Source organism: Hyla sarda, chromosome 11 (assembly GCF_029499605.1).
Source record: "Hyla sarda isolate aHylSar1 chromosome 11, aHylSar1.hap1, whole genome shotgun sequence".
Lineage (NCBI taxonomy): Eukaryota > Metazoa > Chordata > Amphibia > Anura > Hylidae > Hyla > Hyla sarda.
The window spans coordinates 106,892,800-106,909,809 of record NC_079199.1 but is presented as its reverse complement, the minus strand read 5'-3'; the positions used below and the strand labels follow the sequence as shown (position 1 = coordinate 106,909,809).

Below are 17,010 nucleotides of genomic sequence, written 5' to 3'. Positions count from 1 at the left end.
TAACACTGCACACACTGATCTCTTATACTGATCATTGTTATCCCATAGGGACCTATAACACTGCACACACTGATCTTTTACATTGATCACTGGTTTCTCATAGGAAACCAGTGATGGATGATTCTGCCGCTTGACTGCTCATGCCTGGATCTCAGGCACTGAGCAGTCATTCGGCGATCGGACAGCGAGGAGGCAGGTAGGGACCCTCGGGCTGTCCTGTAAGCTGTTCGGGATGCCGCGATTTCACCACGGCTATCCCGAACAGCCCACTGAGCTAACCGGCAGTTTTTACTTTCACTTTTAGCCGCGTGGCTCAGCTTTGAGTGCGTGGCTAAAGGGTTAATAGCGCGCAGCACCACGATCAGTGCCGCGCTATTATTAGTGGCCGGGTCTCGGCTTCACTATGACACTGGGCCCGCTGTGATATGATGCGGGGTCACCGTGGGACCCTGCGTTATAGCACTGGAGCGGGACCAAGGACGTACTCATACGTCCTTGGTCCTTAAGGGGTTAAAGCACCAGGATGTACATTTACATCCTAAGCATAACCGCAAGCATCAGCGATGCTTGGATCATGCGCAGCAGGTTCCGGCTGCTGATCACAGCCAGGGACCAGCCGGTAATGGCGGACATCTGCGATCCCGCGGATGTCCGCCATTAACCCCTCAGATATCGTGATCAATACAGATCACGGCATCTGCAGCATCGCGGTCACTAAAATGGTTGATCGGATCGACCCGCAGCGCTGCCGCGGCGATCTGATCATCCAGCACGGCAGACGGAGGTCCCTTCACCTGCCTCCGCTGCCTTCCCGCAGACCAGAGCAGAAGATGACCGATAGCACTGAACAGTATTAGCAATCGAGTCCTATGGGGACTATTAAAGTGTAAAAATAAAAAGTCAAAAAAATGTGGAAAATCCTCAATAAAAACGTAAATTGTCCCCACTTTCCCTTTTTCACTCCCAAAATTTTTTTTTATATACATTTTTGGTATCGCCGCGTTTGTAAATATCTGAACTATTGAAATAAAATGTTAATGATACCGTACGGTGAACGGCGTGAACGTAAAAAAAAAAAAACATTTTTTTAAAAAATGGATTAAAAGTTTTATATAAGCAAATATGGTATTAATAAAAAGTACAGATCACGGCGCAAAAAAATTTGCCTCATACCGCCGCTTATACGGAAAAATGAAAAAGTTATAGGTCTTCAAAATAGGGGGATTTCAAACATACTAATTTGGTTAAATAGTTTGCGATTTTTTTTTAAGCGCAACAGTAGAAGAAAAGTACATTATCATGGGTATCATTTTAATCGTATTGACCCAAAGAATAAAGAACGTAATTTTTACTGTAAATTGTACGGCGTGAAAACAAAACCTTCCAAAATTAGCAAAATTGCAGTTTTCTTTTTAATTTCAACACACAAATAGTATTTTTTGGTTACGCCGTACATTTTATGGTAAAGTGAGTGATGGCTAGAGATGAGCGAACTTACAGTAAATTCGATTCGTCACGAACTTCTTGGCTCGGCAGTTGATGGCTTTTCCTGCATGAATTAGTTCAGCTTTCCGGTGCTCCGGAAAAGGTGGATACAGTCCTAGGAAAGAGTCTCCTAGGACTGTATCCACCTTTTCCAGCCCACCGGAGCACCTGAAAGCTGAACTAATTTATGCAGGAAAAGTCATCAACTGCCGAGCCGAGAAGTTTGTGACGAATCGAATTTACTGTAAAAGTTCGCTCATCTCTAGTGATGTCATTACAACGGACAACTGATTGCGCAAAAAACAAGCCCCCATACTAGTCTGTGGATGAAAATATAAAAGAGCTATGATTTTTTGTGAAGGCGAGGAGGAAAAAACAAAAACGTAAAAATAAAATAGTCTGAGTCCTTAAAGCACAAATGGGGTTAAGGCACTTAAGGGGTTAAGGCACTTTTAGGAGAATCATTAGATTCCTCATATAGATCACTTCTATTGAACCCCATTGATCTGTGTGCTCTGCGCTCCATTGATTCTGGCTGGACCAGGTTTTATCAGACAGAGCCACGGCCACCAGGGAACAGGAGGTAAGCATTCCGGCTACCTTCACATGTCTCCTTCCACATCCCTGAGAACAATGCCCATCATGCTGCCCCCACCATTTTGTCTTCCCATAATGCATCTTGGTGTCACATCTTGAGAGCCGACTGTCCACATGGAGAACGTCATCCATCACACCAGACGCACTCTTCTTTCTGACTGGTCTGCAAGGCCCCATACAGAGTTATAATGTCCCGTGTGATCTGACCGGCCTGTGGGGCCCCATATACAGCTGTGATGTCCTGTGTGATCTGACCAGCCTGTGGGGCCCCATACACAGCTGTGATGTCCCATGTGATCTGACCGGCCGGTGGGGCCCCATACACAGCTGTGATGTCCCATGTGATCTGACCGGCCGGTGGGGCCCCATACACAGCTGTGATGTCCCATGTGATCTGACTGGTCTGCAAGGCCCCATACACAGCTGTGATGTCCCATGTGATCTGACCGGCCGGTTGGGCCCCATACAAAGCAGTGATGTCCTGTGTGATCTGACCGCTCTGCAGGGCCCCATACACAGCTGTGATGTCCTGTATAAGCTGACCGGCCGGTGGGGCCCCATACACAGCTGTGATGTCCTGTATGATCTGACCGCTCTGCAGGGCCCCATGCACAGCTGTGACATCCTGTGATCTGATTGGCCTGCAAGGTCCCATACACAGCTGTGATGTCTTGTGATCTGACCGGTCTGTGGAGCCCCATACACAGCTGTGATGTCCTGTGTGATCTGATTGGCCTGCAGGGCCCCTTGCACAGCTGTGATGTCCTGTGATCTGATTGGCCTGCAAGGTCCCATACACAGCTGTGATGTCTTGTGATCTGACCGGTCTGTGGAGCCCCATACACAGCTGTGACGTCCTGTGATCTGATTGGCCTGCAGGGCCCCATACACAGCTGTGATGTCCTGTGATCTGATCAATCTGTGGGGCCCCATACACAGCTGTGATGTCCTGTGTGATCTGATCTGCGGGGCCCCATACACAGCTGTGATGTCCTGTGATCTGATTGGCCTGCAGGGCCCCATACACAGCTGTGATGTCCTGTGATCTGATCAATCTGTGGGGCCCCATACACAGGCAGTACATCCCCCAATGTGACCTATAGAGGGCAGCACACACCAACCAGGATCTGCAGAGCTTCTCCCCTCAGGCTATGTTGTGTGGGCTGATAAAGCATGCTGGGTGTTGTGCTGAGCGCAGCAGGTAAATGAGGTGGACAGTCTCATCAATAAATTGATTTATTTAAAAGAATATGTTACAATTAATTACACTAAGGTGACTTTACTGAACAAGATTAGATTGTTAGCTCTGGAACATGACGTTAAACACTGGTGAGCGGCGCTTCTGTCTCTTTAAACCCTTCACATTCGTTGCAAACAAAATAAAACATCCTCGTAACCGAGTCGTGGTTAGAAAATAAATTAAAAAACATAAACAAAGTCCACACACGGGGGAAGGGGGGTGCGCTGGGCCCCTGCCGCGGGTCCCTCAGTCGGTGACGGCTATGTTATTGCTGTGATGTGGAGGTCACCGCTGGAAGATTATTTCTGGTCAGAAGCTGAGGAGGGGAACGAGGCAATGTCGGCATTAAAGATCCCGCCCACCGCGGCGTCCAAAAATGACCGCAGTCTGTCTGTGCTGGGGAATAGGGGCTTTACACACAGTACATGAAGGCACATCAGACGCTCCGTGGTCACATGATCAGGTCACTCCCCATGCTGATTATCATGGCCCCGCCCCTTACATTCATTGCGCCTGCTTCTGGGGGCCACATGATGCTCAATGATGGAAATAATTGTAACATTACTACGACGTAGTCCACAACCATCGTCCTCTCCAGGGAGGGAAGTAACGCATTCCCGTTTGGCACAATTGTATAGAGAGTAGCACTTCAGATTAATCACCCCAAAAAAACAAAAAAAACATCCGGCGGCCCGCCATTGCCTCTCCGGGCTCCCCTCCCCAGCCACAGATGTTATGAAATGGAGGGTGGCTCGGGGGCAGGGACTGTGTGGTCACATGGCTGCTGTGAATACTGACATGGAGGGGGATGAACGCGACGCGCGATGACCTCATCCGCGGGATTCCCGATCCTAACACGCAGTATGAAATGTGAAGTGAAGGAGATCTCCTATATACAAGTGCAGAAATGTGGAGGCTCGGAAATAGCCCTAAGTGTCACCCGGTGCGTCTGGGGCCACGCCACCCTGCTACGTCCCATCAGCCACTTCATGGGATGCGGAGTGTCGGCCAGGTAGTAGTGTTAGGAGGGAGGGAAGGGTTAAGTCACATGCAAGGACGACAAGAGGACGAGGGGGTCCCAAACTACAAAAAGCAATCGCAGGACTGAGAGGATCAGACGTCTTGTTCAGGAGACGCCTGGATGACACTGAAACAAATCCTCAGCAGAGGTCTAATGCTTGGTGCGGAATGATTAACCCCTGCAATGCTGTACAGAGCAGCCCAGTGCTGAAGAGGTTAACAATTCAGTCTGTCTTCATGACAAAAATGAGATGTTGCTGAACAATTACCGGGCTCCACCGGCCGAGGAGAAGGAGGAGGGGGGCAGGGTCCGTCCAGGGCCGCTAGGTGCTAGTGTCCTTGTGCTGCAACCGTACGATCTGAAAGATGTTCTGCAAGGAAAACGGAGAAGAGTCAGATGTGACACGACCCGAGGAGGACGGCCCATGACCCCCCGCCGACCCAAGGAGGACAAACCATGACCTCCCCCCCCCCCCGCCGACCCAAGGAGGACAAACCATGACCTCCTCCCCCCCGCCGACCCAAGGAGGACAAACCATGACCTCCTCCCCCCCGCCGACCCAAGGAGGACAAACCATGACCTCCTCCCCCCCGCCGACCCAAGGAGGACAAACCATGACCTCCCCCCCCCCCCGCCGACCCAAGGAGGACAAACCATGACCTCCCCCCCCCGCCGACCCAAGGAGGACAAACCATGACCTCCCCCCCCCCCCCCCCCCCCGCCGACCCAAGGAGGACAAACCATGACCTCCCCCCCCCCCCCCGCCGACCCAAGGAGGACAAACCATGACCTCCCCCCCCCCCGCCGACCCAAGGAGGACAAACCATGACCCCCCCCCCGCCGACCCAAGGAGGACAAACCATGACCCCCCCCCGCCGACCCAAGGAGGACAAACCATGACCCCCCCCCCCCCCCGCCGACCCAAGGAGGACAAACCATGACCCCCCCCCGCCGACCCAAGGAGGACAAACCATGACCCCCCCCCCAAGGAGGACAAACCATGACCCCCCCGCCGCCGACCCAAATAACCCCCCCCCCACCCCGCCGACCCAAGGAGGACAGACCATGACCCCCCCCCCCGCCGACACAAGGAGGACAGACCATGACCCCCCGCCGACACAAGGAGGACAATGACCCCAACAGACAGGAGCACAATGACCCCGCCTAGTACCCATATTGTCGGGTTTAGGGGTGCTGGAGGCGCAGCGAGGGGGGGTGCAGAGGCACAGCGGGGTGAGGGGTGCAGAGGCGCAGCGGGAGGGGGGGGAGAGAGGGGTGCAGAGGCGCAGCGGGAGGGGGGGAGAGAAGGGTGCAGAGGCGCAGCGAGGGGGAGAGAGGGGTGCACAGAGGCGCAGTGGGGGGGAGAGAGGGGTGCAGAGGCGCAGCGAGGGGGAGAGAGGGGTGCAGAGGCGCAGCGGGGGGGGGGTGCAGAGGTGCAGCGGGGGGAGGTTACCTTGCTGCACGTACTGTCATTGGTGCAGTTCTTATTGTCTTTGTCTGTGGCTTCTTCTTCCACCTGAAACAAGAGAGGAGGGTCCTGGGGTGAGATCAGGGGCCACACCGGGGGGTGAGGAAAACAATGGGGGGATAGTTACCTCTTTTCTCCACTTCAGCTCACAGAAAACTCTCTCAAAGCATTCATGCATGTAGTTAAACTGCAGAAGAGAAGAGAACATCACACTATGGGACAACCTCCTATTATATCAGTGATGTCATACCGGGGGCGGGACTGATCACATGACATTACTATTATATCTATGATGTCATACACGGGCGGGGCTGTGATCATGTCATTATATTACGATTATATCAGTGTCATACAGGGGGCGGGGCTGGGATCACATGTCATTATATTACTTTATCAGTGATGTCATACCGGGGGCGGGACTGATCACATGACATTACTATTACTACTATGACATCACTGATATAATAGTAATATAATGACATGTGATCCCAGCCCCGCCCCCGGTATGACATCACTGATATAGTAATATAATGACATGTGATCCCAGCCCCGCCCCCTGTATGACACTGATATAATCGTAATATAATGACATGATCACAGCCCCGCCCGTGTATGACATCATAGATATAATAGTAATGGGAAGGCAAACAAGGTGAAAGCCAGCTCACCCCGCCCCAGACAGTAGAGCGCGGATCCAGGCGCTGGACGGCACCAGCCAATGAGGAAATGAAAGAGATCGGATCCAGCTCAATGCAGGTAAAATCGGGTTTAATCCATAGGACAAGGAAGGAACAAGTAACACGTTTCAAGCGCTATAAGCACTCTTAGTCATGACTAAGAGTGCTTATAGCGCTTGAAACGTGTTACTTGTTCCTTCCTTGTCCTATGGATTAAACCCGATTTTACCTGCATTGAGCTGGATCCGATCTCTTTCATTTCCTCATTGGCTGGTGCCGTCCAGCGCCTGGATCCGCGCTCTACTGTCTGGGGCGGGGTGAGCTGGCTTTCACCTTGTTTGCCTTCCCATTACTATTATATCTATGATGTCATACACGGGCGGGGCTGTGATCATGTCATTATATTACGATTATATCAGTGTCATACAGGGGGCGGGGCTGGGATCACATGTCATTATATTACTATATCAGTGATGTCATACCGGGGGCGGGGCTGGGATCACATGTCATTATATTACTATTATATTATATCAGTGATGTCATACCGGGGGCGGGGCTGGGATCACATGTCATTATATTACGATTATATCAGTGATGTCATACAGGGGGCGGGGCTGGGATCACATGTCATTATATTACTATTATATCAGTGATGTCATAGCGGGGGCGGGGCTGTGATCACTGATATAATATAATAGTAATATAATGACATGTGATCCCAGCCCCGCCCCCTGTATGACATCACTGATATAATATAATAGTAATATAATGACATGTGATGTCATACAGGGGGCGGGGCTGGTATCACATGTCATTATATTACTATTATATTATATCAGTGATGTCATACAGGGGGCGGGGCTGTGATCCCATGTCATTATATTACTATTATATCAGTGATTTCATACAGGGGGTGAGGCTGTGATCACATGTCATTATATTACTATTATATCAGTGATGTCATACAGGAGGCGGGGCTGTGATCACATGTCATATTACTATTATATTATATCAGTGATGTCATACAGGAGCACTGTGGCCTGTGATTGGCCGAGTGTCGCTGTGAGATCATGTCTGCGACTCCGAGAAGCAGATTGTCAGTGGAGACCAGCCTGAGACGGGAGTCCCCGATACCGGAGGCTACGAGGGAGCGGAAGATTTATCATCTTATTAGGCAGGATAGCCATATCACATTTCACCACCTACCCCTGTACATATTACGCACATCCCACTGAGCAGTCTATGGTCCTACTTTAGCACCACAAGTCTCAGCATGCTGGAGGTTAGCTTTGTCTCCTTCTCCTCCTCTGTATTACTCACATAAGGAGTGAATATCTTGACCCATCGAGGCTTTTTCTCCCCACGGGCGTATTCGAAGCAAAACGCCATGCCCTCCTCATCCGTGTCCCACCTTTGCATCTCGTCCCATTCGAAAGCGATGACCTGATTCTGTAATGACAGGGGGGTCAGAACATGACACAGGAGGAGGCGCCACCTTGTGGTCACCTGACTCACCTCCAGCTGCCCCTCCTCCGTGCAGGCCAGCAGCTTGAAGTGCTTGATGCTGATGGCAGTGATGACGTGGCCTTTCCTTCGCGAGTCGCAGGAACAGTGTGGGAACATGATCTCATTGTAGCCTTCACAGCTCCGTAACATGTTCAGGTACTGGAAGAGAGGAGACCGTGAGGGCAGGAGAGACAGGGAACCCCACGAGGGCCCCCGGACCCCGCACTTACCATCAGCATCTTCCTCTGCTCGCACAGCTTCTGTAGCTGGTACGCCTTGTCCTCCGCCTTGATATAACCCTTCTTGACATCATCCACTGCCTGAAACCAGATGGAGCAGAGTCACAATCCCAACCCCATCAGCCATGGTGCAGTGCTCCACCATGGATTAGCTACCTCCAGAGCTGTATTCTGCTGCGCTTCACCTGTTTGAACCGCGCCTGGCAGCTTAGGTGACATCCCACAATGCACCACAAAAAGCAACAGAGAATCCAGGAGCCTCACCTGGTGGAAGAAATACGAGACCGCCAAGTCATTGTCCTTCAGGAGCGCCTCTTCTGACGTGGTAAAGAGCCACTTCCGCACCGTAAGGCAAGTGCCGGGCACTGCAGATGTGTAGTTCTGTACGTACAGCTTGTGGGGAAACTCATTGGGTGCCAACTTCCTGACTGATAGATCAAAGGATTGTGGTGAATGCTGGCACTGCCCGAAACCACACACAGATTACAGCATTACTGGAGTGTAATAAGATATTTACATACAGGAGCCCAGAGAATATAACAGTGCTGGAGCGTAATAAGAGGATATCAGTCATATATACAGGAGTCCAGAGAATATAACAGTGCTGTAGTGTAATATATGATATCAGTCATATATACAGGAGCCCAGAGAATATAACAGTGCTGTAGTGTAATATATGATATCAGTCATATATACAGGAGCCCAGAGAATATAACAGTGCTGTAGTGTAATATATGATATCAGTCATATATACAGGAGCCCAGAGAATATAACAGTGCTGTAGTGTAATATATGATATCAGTCATATATACAGGAGCCCAGAGAATATAACAGTGCTGTAGTGTAATATATGATATCAGTCATATATACAGGAGCCCAGAGAATATAACAGTGCTGTAGTGTAATAAGAGGATATCAGTCATATATACAGGAGCCCAGAGAATATAACAGTGCTGTAGTGTAATATATGATATCAGTCATATATACAGGAGCCCAGAGAATATAACAGTGCTGTAGTGTAATATATGATATCAGTCATATATACAGGAGCCCAGAGAATATAACAGTGCTGTAGTGTAATATATGATATCAGTCATATACAGGAGCCCAGAGAATATAACAGTGCTGTAGTGTAATAAGAGGATATCAGTCATATATACAGGAGCCCAGAGAATATAACAGTGCTGTAGTGTAATATATGATATCAGTCATATACAGGAGCCCAGAGAATATAACAGTGCTGTAGTGTAATATATGATATCAGTCATATATACAGGAGCCCAGAGAATATAACAGTGCTGGAGCGTAATAAGAGGATATCAGTCATATATACAGGAGCCCAGAGAATATAACAGTGCTGTAGTGTAATATATGATATCAGTCATATATACAGGAGCCCAGAGAATATAACAGTGCTGTAGTGTAATATATGATATCAGTCATATATACAGGAGCCCAGAGAATATAACAGTGCTGTAGTGTAATATATGATATCAGTCTTATATACAGGAGCCCAGAGAATATAACAGTGCTGTAGTGTAATAAGAGGATATCAGTCATATATACAGGAGCCCAGAGAATATAACAGTGCTGTAGTGTAATATATGATATCAGTCATATATACAGGAGCCCAGAGAATATAACAGTGCTGTAGTGTAATAAGAGGATATCAGTCATATATACAGGAGCCCAGAGAATATAACAGTGCTGTAGTGTAATATATGATATCAGTCATATATACAGGAGCCCAGAGAATATAACAGTGCTGTAGTGTAATATATGATATCAGTCATATACAGGAGTCCAGAGAATATAACAGTGCTGTAGTGTAATATATGATATCAGTCATATATACAGGAGCCCAGAGAATATAACAGTGCTGTAGTGTAATATATGATATCAGTCATATATACAGGAGCCCAGAGAATATAACAGTGCTGTAGTGTAATATATGATATCAGTCATATATACAGGAGTCCAGAGAATATAACAGTGCTGTAGTGTAATATATGATATCAGTCATATACAGGAGCCCAGAGAATATAACAGTGCTGTAGTGTAATATATGATATCAGTCATATATACAGGAGCCCAGAGAATATAACAGTGCTGTAGTGTAATATATGATATCAGTCATATACAGGAGTCCAGAGAATATAACAGTGCTGTAGTGTAATATATGATATCAGTCATATATACAGGAGCCCAGAGAATATAACAGTGCTGTAGTGTAATATATGATATCAGTCATATATACAGGAGCCCAGAGAATATAACAGTGCTGTAGTGTAATATATGATATCAGTCATATATACAGGAGTCCAGAGAATATAACAGTGCTGTAGTGTAATATATGATATCAGTCATATATACAGGAGCCCAGAGAATATAACAGTGCTGTAGTGTAATATATGATATCAGTCATATATACAGGAGCCCAGAGAATATAACAGTGCTGTAGTGTAATATATGATACCAGTCATATATACAGGAGCCCAGAGAATATAACAGTGCTGTAGTGTAATATATGATATCAGTCATATATACAGGAGCCCAGAGAATATAACAGTGCTGTAGTGTAATATATGATATCAGTCATATATACAGGAGCCCAGAGAATATAACAGTGCTGTAGTGTATTATATGATATCAGTCATATACAGGAGTCCAGAGAATATAACAGTGCTGTAGTGTAATATATGATATCAGTCATATATACAGGAGCCCAGAGAATATAACAGTGCTGTAGTGTAATATATGATATCAGTCATATATACAGGAGTCCAGAGAATATAACAGTGCTGTAGTGTAATATATGATATCAGTCTTATATACAGGAGCCCAGAGAATATAACAGTGCTGTAGTGTAATATATGATATCAGTCTTATATACAGGAGCCCAGAGAATATAACAGTGCTGTAGTGTAATATATGATATCAGTCATATACAGGAGCCCAGAGAATAACAGTGCTGTAGTGTAATATATGATATCAGTCATATATACAGGAGCCCAGAGAATATAACAGTGCTGTAGTGTAATATATGATATCAGTCATATATACAGGAGCCCAGAGAATATAACAGTGCTGTAGTGTAATCTATGATATCAGTCATATATACAGGAGCCCAGAGAATATAACAGTGTTGTAGTGTAATATATGATATCAGTCATATATACAGGAGCCCAGAGAATATAACAGTGCTGTAGTGTAATAAGAGGATATCAGTCATATATACAGGAGCCCAGAGAATATAACAGTGCTGTAGTGTAATATATAATATCAGTCATATATACAGGAGCCCAGAGAATATAACAGTGCTGTAGTGTAATAAGAGGATATCAGTCATATATACAGGAGCCCAGAGAATATAACAGTGCTGTAGTGTAATATATGATATCAGTCATATATACAGGAGTCCAGAGAATATAACAGTGCTGTAGTGTAATATATGATATCAGTCATATACAGGAGCCCAGAGAATATAACAGTGCTGTAGTGTAATAAGAGGATATCAGTCATATATACAGGAGCCCAGAGAATATAACAGTGCTGTAGTGTAATATATGATATCAGTCATATATACAGGAGCCCAGAGAATATAACAGTGCTGTAGTGTAATATATGATATCAGTCATATACAGGAGTCCAGAGAATATAACAGTGCTGTAGTGTAATATATGATATCAGTCATATATACAGGAGCCCAGAGAATATAACAGTGCTGTAGTGTAATATATGATATCAGTCATATATACAGGAGCCCAGAGAATATAACAGTGCTGTAGTGTAATATATGATATCAGTCATATATACAGGAGTCCAGAGAATATAACAGTGCTGTAGTGTAATATATGATATCAGTCATATACAGGAGCCCAGAGAATATAACAGTGCTGTAGTGTAATATATGATATCAGTCATATATACAGGAGCCCAGAGAATATAACAGTGCTGTAGTGTAATATATGATATCAGTCATATACAGGAGTCCAGAGAATATAACAGTGCTGTAGTGTAATATATGATATCAGTCATATATACAGGAGCCCAGAGAATATAACAGTGCTGTAGTGTAATATATGATATCAGTCATATATACAGGAGCCCAGAGAATATAACAGTGCTGTAGTGTAATATATGATATCAGTCATATATACAGGAGTCCAGAGAATATAACAGTGCTGTAGTGTAATATATGATATCAGTCATATATACAGGAGCCCAGAGAATATAACAGTGCTGTAGTGTAATATATGATATCAGTCATATATACAGGAGCCCAGAGAATATAACAGTGCTGTAGTGTAATATATGATACCAGTCATATATACAGGAGCCCAGAGAATATAACAGTGCTGTAGTGTAATATATGATATCAGTCATATATACAGGAGCCCAGAGAATATAACAGTGCTGTAGTGTAATAAATGATATCAGTCATATATACAGGAGCCCAGAGAATATAACAGTGCTGTAGTGTAATATATGATATCAGTCATATATACAGGAGCCCAGAGAATATAACAGTGCTGTAGTGTAATATATGATATCAGTCATATATACAGGAGCCCAGAGAATATAACAGTGCTGTAGTGTAATATATGATATCAGTCATATATACAGGAGCCCAGAGAATATAACAGTGCTGTAGTGTATTATATGATATCAGTCATATACAGGAGTCCAGAGAATATAACAGTGCTGTAGTGTAATATATGATATCAGTCATATATACAGGAGCCCAGAGAATATAACAGTGCTGTAGTGTAATATATGATATCAGTCATATATACAGGAGTCCAGAGAATATAACAGTGCTGTAGTGTAATATATGATATCAGTCTTATATACAGGAGCCCAGAGAATATAACAGTGCTGTAGTGTAATATATGATATCAGTCTTATATACAGGAGCCCAGAGAATATAACAGTGCTGTAGTGTAATATATGATATCAGTCATATACAGGAGCCCAGAGAATAACAGTGCTGTAGTGTAATATATGATATCAGTCATATATACAGGAGCCCAGAGAATATAACAGTGCTGTAGTGTAATATATGATATCAGTCATATATACAGGAGCCCAGAGAATATAACAGTGCTGTAGTGTAATCTATGATATCAGTCATATATACAGGAGCCCAGAGAATATAACAGTGTTGTAGTGTAATATATGATATCAGTCATATATACAGGAGCCCAGAGAATATAACAGTGCTGTAGTGTAATAAGAGGATATCAGTCATATATACAGGAGCCCAGAGAATATAACAGTGCTGTAGTGTAATATATAATATCAGTCATATATACAGGAGCCCAGAGAATATAACAGTGCTGTAGTGTAATAAGAGGATATCAGTCATATATACAGGAGCCCAGAGAATATAACAGTGCTGTAGTGTAATATATGATATCAGTCATATACAGGAGCCCAGAGAATATAACAGTGCTGTAGTGTAATATATGATATCAGTCATATATACAGGAGCCCAGAGAATATAACAGTGCTGTAGTGTAATATATGATATCAGTCATATACAGGAGCCCAGAGAATATAACAGTGCTGTAGTGTAATATATGATATCAGTCATATACAGGAGCCCAGAGAATATAACAGTGCTGTAGTGTAATATATGATATCAGTCATATACAGGAGCCCAGAGAATATAACAGTGCTGTAGTGTAATAAGAGGATATCAGTCATATATACAGGAGCCCAGAGAATATAACAGTGCTGTAGTGTAATAAGAGGATATCAGTCATATACAGGAGCCCAGAGAATATAACAGTGCTGTAGTGTAATATATGATATCAGTCATATACAGGAGCCCAGAGAATATAACAGTGCTGTAGTGTAATATATGATATCAGTCATATATACAGGAGTCCAGAGAATATAACAGTGCTGTAGTGTAATAAGAGGATATCAGTCATATATACAGGAGCCCAGAGAATATAACAGTGCTGTAGTGTAATATATGATATCAGTCATATATACAGGAGCCCAGAGAATATAACAGTGCTGTAGTGTAATATATGATATCAGTCATATATACAGGAGCCCAGAGAATATAACAGTGCTGTAGTGTAATAAGAGGATATCAGTCATATACAGGACCCTCTGACCCTACAGAATAGAGATTATAGCAGTGGTGGACATGGTTGATACAGTGGGGATGAAAAGTTTGGGCACCAGGTAAAATTTGTATTAATGTGCATAAAGAAGCCAAGGAAAGATTGAAAAATCTCCAAAAGGCATCAAATTACAGATTAGACATTCTTATAATATGTCAACAAAAGTTACGTTTTATTTCCGTCATTTACACTTTCCAGATAACAGAAAGAAAAAAAAATGGCGTCTGCAAAAGTTTGGGCACCCTGCAGAGTTAATATCTTGTACTGCCCCCTTTGGCGAGTATCACAGCTTGTAAACGCTTTTTGTAGCAGCCAAGAGTCTTTCAATTCTTGTTTGAGGTATCTTTGCCCATTCTTCCTTATAAAAGTCTTCCAGTTCTTGGAGATTTCTGGGCTGTCTGTCATGCGCTGCTCTTTTAAAGGTCTATCCATATATTTACAATTATGTTGAGGTCAGGAGATTGTGAAGACCATGGCAAAACCTTCAGTTTACGCCTCTTGATGTAATCCCCCGTGGATTTCGAGGTGTGTTTAGGATCATTATCCATTTGTAGAAGCCATCCTCTCTTTAACTTCAGCTTTTTCTCAGATGGCATCAAGTTAGCATCCAAAATTTACTGAAATTTTATTGAATCAATTTTTCCTTCTACTCGTGAGATGTTCCCTGTACCACTGGCTGCAATACAACCCCAAAGCATGATTGATCCACCCCCATGCTTAACAGATGGACAGAGGTTCTTTTCATTAAATTCTGTTCCCCTTCTTCTCCAAACGTACCTTTGCTCATTCCGGCCAAAAAGTTAAATTTTAACCTCATCGGTCCACAGAACTTGTTTCCAATATGCATCATGCTTGTCTATATGTTCATTTGCAACGTTCAAACGCTGATTTTTGTGTTGAGGACGTAGAAGAGGTTTTCTTCTGATGACTCTTCCATGAAGACCATATTTGTACAAGTATCTCCTTATAGTGGAATAGTGTACCACAAATCCAGTGTCTGACAGATCTTTCTGGAGGGATTGTGCAGTCAAATGTGGGTTTTGAATGGTTTTTCTCACATTCCTGCAAGCTGTTCTGTCTGATATTTTTCTTGATCTTCCAGATCTTGCTTTAACTTCCACTGTTCCTGATGACTGCCATTTCCTAATTACATTTCGAACTGAGGATATAGACATCTGAAAACGTTTTGCTATCTTCTTATAGCCTTCTCCAGCTTTGTGAACGTCAACTATTTTCAGTTTCAGATTTCTAGACAACTGCTTAGAAGAACCCATGGTGCGGATTGTTGGGGCAAGGTCAGATGAGTCTGGGCATTTAAAACCTTTGAGATTAACATCACCTGGTCTTCCCAGATGATTGAGAACAATCCATGACACTGGCAGGTCTCAGCTTTGTAAAGGGGGCAGTGCATGCTATAAATACTGCAGGGTGCCCAAACTTTTGCAGACGCCATTTGTAATGATGGAAATAAAATGTAACTTTTGTTGACATATTATAAGAATGTCTAATCTGTAATTTGATGCCTTTTGGAGATTTTTCCATCTTTCCTTGGCTTCTTCATGCACATTAATAAAAATGTTTTACCTGGGGTGCACAAACTTTTGATCCCCACTGTAAGTAAGTGATAACTTGCTTTTACAATGCATAGAAAAAAGAAAATAGCAGTGAAGCACTCCTGTAAGAGAGAGAACCCAGGGGCCCCCATAACAGGCATATAAAGTACCCTGTTCCTAAATTAGGTCAGAGCTGCCCCCCCCCAAACTCTTCAGGATGAGAGAAGTAAGGACAGGATGGTAGCAGCTTCTATCCTGATGGTTGTCAGCGCCCCCTAGTGTCAGTGAAGAATGTAAAGCCAGCGCTTTATAAAGATCAATCCCTTCCTGAAGGTTTCTGCCTATAGGAGCCAAGAACATCAGGTCATATGACCCAAAGGAAATGCAGAAAAGACAAATCTGCTGGTACTGACCGAAGGAATGGTTAATGACCTCAAACAATGCAAAGTAGTTTGCGGTGATGCCATCCATCCCGCTCCTGGCAGCGAGAGCCTGTGGGGACAGAAGACAGTGAGCGGCTGCAGACGGGCAGAGGGCGCCCCCTACAGGACGCAGGGCTCAGTACCTGGAACACCTGGTCTGTAGTGCTGTTCTTCTTTACCCGCACAGTGGCTGTCGTCTTGTCAGGTAGCGCCACCCGCAGCTCCACATCAGACACGCCATTATAGTTCTGTGGAGAGGAGAAAGGTCGTAAACATGTCTCATGGTAATGGGAATTACCCCCTCAACTGCCCCCGATCTCACCTCATCCGACTCCGACAGGAACTCCTGCATGATGTCACTCTCGCCAATCACCCGGATGGAGCAGACTGCGCAGAAGATCAGCAATTAGAGGAGGACCACGGCCAGCGCCCCCTGCTGGTGTCACCCACCCTTCCAGGTTGTCACCCAGCCTCCCTGTGCCCCCTGCTGGTGTGTCACCCACCCTTCCAGGTTGTCACCCAGCCTCCCTGTGCCCCCTGCTGGTGTGTCACCCACCCTTCCAGGTTGTTACCCAGCCTCCCTGTGCCCCCTGCTGGTGTGTCACCCACCCTTCCAGGTTGTCACCCAGCCTCCCTGTGCCCCCTGCTGGTGTGTCACCCAC

General features: G+C 45.0%; 1 protein-coding gene across 2 annotated transcripts in view; it reads right to left on the bottom strand.

The window, feature by feature from the left end:
* Window positions 1-3,302: 3,302 nt before the first annotated feature.
* SNX27 (sorting nexin 27) overlaps window positions 3,303-17,010 on the bottom strand; it is a 29,136-nt gene continuing 15,428 nt past the window's right edge. Inside the window, exons 4-13 of one of the 2 annotated variants that reach the window (XM_056546254.1) lie at window positions 16,671-16,735; window positions 16,492-16,596; window positions 16,340-16,418; window positions 8,498-8,661; window positions 8,225-8,314; window positions 8,004-8,153; window positions 7,809-7,937; window positions 5,939-5,998; window positions 5,811-5,859; window positions 3,303-4,713 (exon numbers count right to left, since the gene is read on the bottom strand). In XM_056546254.1, coding sequence (XP_056402229.1) covers window positions 4,673-4,713; window positions 5,811-5,859; window positions 5,939-5,998; window positions 7,809-7,937; window positions 8,004-8,153; window positions 8,225-8,314; window positions 8,498-8,661; window positions 16,340-16,418; window positions 16,492-16,596; window positions 16,671-16,735 — 932 coding nt within the window. In that variant the 3' untranslated portion in view covers window positions 3,303-4,672. Of the gene's footprint in view, window positions 4,714-5,796; window positions 5,860-5,938; window positions 5,999-7,808; window positions 7,938-8,003; window positions 8,154-8,224; window positions 8,315-8,497; window positions 8,662-16,339; window positions 16,419-16,491; window positions 16,597-16,670; window positions 16,736-17,010 lie in introns of both variants that reach the window. The other variant, XM_056546253.1, reaches the window with a different exon arrangement.